General features: G+C 42.9%; 1 protein-coding gene across 1 annotated transcript in view; it reads left to right on the forward strand.

Moving 5' to 3' along the window:
* Positions 1-3,936, forward strand: part of LOC137984732 (protein phosphatase 2C-like domain-containing protein 1) — a 4,496-nt gene extending 560 nt beyond the window's left edge. Inside the window, exons 1-2 of the mRNA XM_068831994.1 lie at positions 1-348; positions 2,298-3,936. The exon at positions 1-348 is cut by the window's left edge and continues 560 nt beyond it. Of these exons, the coding sequence (XP_068688095.1) occupies positions 1-348; positions 2,298-3,703 (1,754 nt within the window). The 3' untranslated portion in view covers positions 3,704-3,936. The remainder of the gene's footprint in view (positions 349-2,297) is intronic.
* Positions 3,937-5,046: the final 1,110 nt, after the last annotated feature.

The raw sequence follows: 5,046 nt of genomic DNA on the forward strand, positions 1-5,046 counted from the left end.
CGTCAAGCGTGATCACGGAAGAGCAGATTTTGTTGCCGAATATTGTAATCCCTTGTTCAAAATGTGGAGAGGTGATTAACATCTGTCGCTTACAGGGGCATCGGAATTTACATTCCGCATTAAAAGTGTTTAAGTATTCACATCATCAAAGACCTAAAGACCTCAACACTCTTGTGCGGCGAAGAAGGACATTAATTCAGCAGCATCGAGATCAGGTCAGCTCCAGTGATCATGAACAGTTTTTTGGGTACAAGCATTTGCATAAAATCAACACAGCATTTGAAGTTCTGAGAAGTGAATTGAATAGGAATATGGGCCTGCCAAGTCTAAATGACCAAAATATCAAAGGTATGTATATTATTTCCAATTTCGATTTATGTCAACGTTTAACTGAGAAGCCTTTATTAAAAGAGTTTTCAATGATCCTGAAAGTTTTCGGGAGACAATCACGACGCAATTGACTTACGCTAACAAAAGCCAAACAGATAAAAGCATCAATTAACACAAATAACTAAACTAGTTCGTATTAAAGTTTATTAGAAGAGCAAAGAACTATTTGCCATTTATAAATTATTCGTCTGCGACTGAAAAAAGTCAAATTAACCAATTTCTTTTATACAGTGATCATTAATTCGTTTGCGTGATTCCTATTTACGTAAACCCGATTTAACCAACAAGATTTTTAACCTTTTCACCTCAATTGGAATTAACTTGGATCAAATGTAAATACTTGAGCCTTGCTCGATCACCATGCAAACACAGAGACATGCTTCGTTTCAGTCGTTTGAAAAGCCATCGTTACTCAGGGAAGAAATTTACACACTTTAGCTACCATTCTTAGTTTCATTCGTGTGCATTATACCTGTCTTTTAAAAAAGGAGAAATAAGTCCGAATCTCTTAGTTAGAAACTAAATACTTTGCGCAAGAGCAGATACAACGTAGATTTGATTTTATAGTAACGTACCATATTTCGGCTGGCCAAACCAGCCTTCTTTAGGTACAATGAGAGTTTACATTGGATTGCTTCAATGTAAAAATGTGATGAAATACCGCTATGGTAGTTATAACTAATTTGAATTCAAATACTAAAAGAGTAACGGAAAAATAACGGAAGCGACTGACTGACTAACGGAGAGAAGTCGAAATTATAAAAAAGAGATTATTCATGACTTTTAATTGATAAGAGAAAAGAACATTTGCGATGAAGAACGTGCTTAATTGATTTTGATTGATTGATGTCCAAGCCACAACCCAAGAGATGCGCGCCTTCTGATTGGTTCTTGAAAATGACGTACAATCCGTACGTTCTAGCGCAGCCCTCGCTTATACCATCACGACTTTGATTTTCAGGCGAAAACGGTTCCGTGTAAACACTTCCAAACCGCATCGATTTTGATGCGGTTTCGAAGTCGTGAATCCGTGTCGATGTGAAACCGCGTTCGTGTAAACGCTGCCATAATTGTGCTTAACAGCTTTTGAAGAGCAGAAGCATCTTTTGATGCCTTTCTTCAGATGGCCGGCAAGAAACGCCGCCATCTTCGAAGTCGCAATGTTATGAATGTTATGAGCAGTATGAGATGCGCGGTGCAAAATTGATCAATTGATGTCCACGCCACAAGCTAAGAGATGTTATGAACACTCTTGCACAGTCAAAGAGATGAGCGTCTTCTCTTCTGATTGGCCAAAGGCTACGTCATATTTCATCGTGCAATAGTTGGCCCGTACCGAAGTTACCACGAGCCCAGAAAAGGCTCGAATTTCTCGAATTCTTTATATGTTTGAAGGAGATAGAAAATAATGTTGGACAAAACACAGCAGCTCTGGTAAATAGTTTGCGCTCTTTTCAGCCTTGTTTTTTCTCAACGCCCGCCTCACGCATGCCCAGTCGTACTTCCCCAGAGCGCGATGCCACGTCATGTCGTCGATGCCCCACGAGAGCTCCCATTCTCGTCACCAGAGCCTCGGATCGACCCAAGGCTCTGGGAAACTCTATATAGGAGAACACGCGCCGTAGGGTTCTTAAAGCCAAAAATTGCCATTTGAACTTTACGACGCTTGCTCACTCCTCGTGCGGCTAACATGAATGCACCAATTAGAGACGCCTTTGATTGTTCTGCACGAAAACCAACGAGAAGACACTTTGTTTCAGGGGTCGAGATTGGTGAGCTCCTAACCAAGAACAGTGAAAACGCCCTGCTCTTTCAACACAGGAATTTTTTGTACACAGAAGGTGCACCCGCTACGATTTAGGCACTAACTAGTAGTTCTCATCGCTTTTGCCTTTTTTCAATTGCAGAAATACAAGTAATTGGCCGAGGATTTGACCTGTCATGCACGATGGCTGCTGGAGTTTGCGAGGAAGCTAACAAAAGATGGAAAAGCATGGAAGACGTCCATGTGTACAAGAACGAATTCCTTAACCATTTAGACAGTTCTTTTTTCGCTATATATGACGGTTACAGCGGTAAAAACACGGCCTTGAAGTGCAGCCGGCATCTTCATGTTTTCTTAAAAGAAGAACTGGACTCCATTATAACACACGAACAAGTGAAACCGACAAAAAACCAAATTGCTGCGGCATTTAGAAATGCATTCTGTAAAACTGAAGAAAATCTGTTGTTGACGTCACAAGAGGAGCGGTCGCAAAGTAGATGGAGTGGTTGCTCAGCAGTCACGTGCGTTTTGTCTCGTGACGCGTGTTTGGCAGCAAATGTGGGGAACGTTGGCGCACTTTTGTTGCGCGATGACGACGTTGCTAAGGTACTCACTCACAAACACGATTTGTACAATAAGAAGGAACGGAACCGTGTGAAAAACTCAAGTGGGATCATTGTGAAGACCGAAAGGTGTGCCCTAGTAAATGGTGCTCTCGGAGTGACTAGGGGTCTAGGCAGCATCGGTGATACGGCCTTAAAGAAATGCGTTATCAATGAGCCAGACGTCAAAAACGTTCGCATTGAATCTAGTGATCAGCTTATCATTGTCGCTTCTGGAGGATTTTGGAAAGTCTTCTCGTTCGAGGAAACAGTTCATCTTGTGAACGGATTTATCGGACAGATCCGAAGGGACGTGAAAAGGCAAATTATGCGAGGGACGAAACAAAACAGAAGAAAAGCATTTGAAGAGGAACAAAAAGACTTGACAGACAGATCGAGTGGCTTAAAATTCGATTTAAAAGTTGTCGGTGAAGCTGACGATACCAGTAATTTTGGTGTAACAACGGGGTATTTTGCTGCCAATAAAACGGAATTAAGACGGTGGAAAAGTGAAAGTGAAGTGAGCTTTGACAAGTTTTCACCGTTCCATAAAAAAGCCAATAACGAACTTGTTACGAAAACCCAAGATGACGTTGAAACCGAACATGTAGATGAAACAACCAACTCAAGGAATAATGACGTAATAGATGGCGTCAGCATCGAATATCTACGTTGTCGTCGATCCTCTCTCCCGGATGACAAAACTTTGCGTTCAATGAAGGATTCTGGAGGAAGAGAACTTACAAAGGAAGAGAGGGCACGTTTGCTGGCTAAGTCCTTGTCGGAGAGGCTTGTTAAATGTGCGCTTTATGCAGAATCAATGGATAACATCACAGTGTTTGTTGCCCTTTTGCCCGGATTTTCTATGATCAACTGGCAAATGGTGACAGCGGACATCCTAGAGGCTTTGGACGCTCAGTTTGCAGAGGATGGCGAACTAAGCTGATAAAGCGCCGACATTAATCGGATGAAGTAGAGAACAGGCAGGTCGCTTGGTAAATTATCACTATCAGGCGTCAAACGAAAACGCATTTCTGACAGTATTTGATGAAATCTTGCTGTACACCAAACGTTGCATTCAAAATAATATACTTTTTGACAAAACCGCATGAAGTTATATTGCTAACTTAAAAAAATAGTTCTTTTAAGAAAATTGAAAATAAAAATACAGTTTATGAACTCTGTGCATACATACTTGTAGGGTAGGTAGGTAAAGTCTGCCACGAGCCTAGAAGGCCCATCAGGCCGGCGCTTATCTCCGGTTTCTGTGGCATGAAGCGACTAGGAGTATTTCTACTCCCCCCTGGATGGGATGCGGGTCCATCGCAGGGTTACCCCGGTACCCATTTATACACTAGGTGAAGAGAGGCACCGTGAAAGTAAAGTGTCTTTTCAAATATACAAATACAAATATACATACTTAATTGACCCCTCCCCATAGAGGCTTTTCAGGGCCAATGAAACTCAACGAAACGACAGAATAGAATAACAACAACAACAACTGTTAAGAATCCCAACTGGCGGAGGCAAACCAGTTGGCTATTTACAAGTGCAGCTGGGAAGTTGAACCAGGGAATACCACGAACAAATTCAACCAGTGGTTAGAGCGGGTCTTGAACCCGGGATCTCCGGGTCTCAAGGCAAGCGCCCTAACCACTGGGCCACACTGCCTCCCCTAGGACACAACACAAGGACACAACACAATTTCCCCGGCCAAGACCCGAACCCGGAGCCGCTCGATCCGGAGTCGAGTGTACTAGCCATGAGGCCACCCCGCCTCCCAATATGGTGGAGTGGGTGGAGCATCCGACATGCGGTGTTACGGAGGTCGTAGGTTCAAATCCTGCCAAGGAATACGATTTTTCAGTTGCCCTTTCTCCGGCATTGCTCCGGCATTGCCGTTGCCGTTGTATTACATACAAGTTGCTTGGCAATGGCAATACATTCCAGTTGGTTGCTGTCAATAACGAAGGGCGTTGGCAGAATTGCCCCATGACCGACCACGTTGGGAATTAAGGTTTGTTTCATCGATGTTAGAAATGAGAATTCCTTGGTACTTTTTTGCCTCTAATCGCGCGATTTCATTGGCTTCAGTTTGATCTCTGGGCATGTGTCGACAGCGTATCCGTTGCATTGTGTGCCATCGGTTCTCGACCTCTGGCAACGCGGTCTTCCTCAGGTTACACAATCTCTATAAATATCAGCATCCTATGACATACACCTGCTTCGTAATTTTATTCACTCATTTATTTAACAAATTTGCTCGAAGCAGAAGAACTGGGAAGTTCG

Source organism: Montipora foliosa, chromosome 14 (genome assembly GCF_036669935.1).
Source record: "Montipora foliosa isolate CH-2021 chromosome 14, ASM3666993v2, whole genome shotgun sequence".
NCBI lineage: Eukaryota > Metazoa > Cnidaria > Anthozoa > Scleractinia > Acroporidae > Montipora > Montipora foliosa.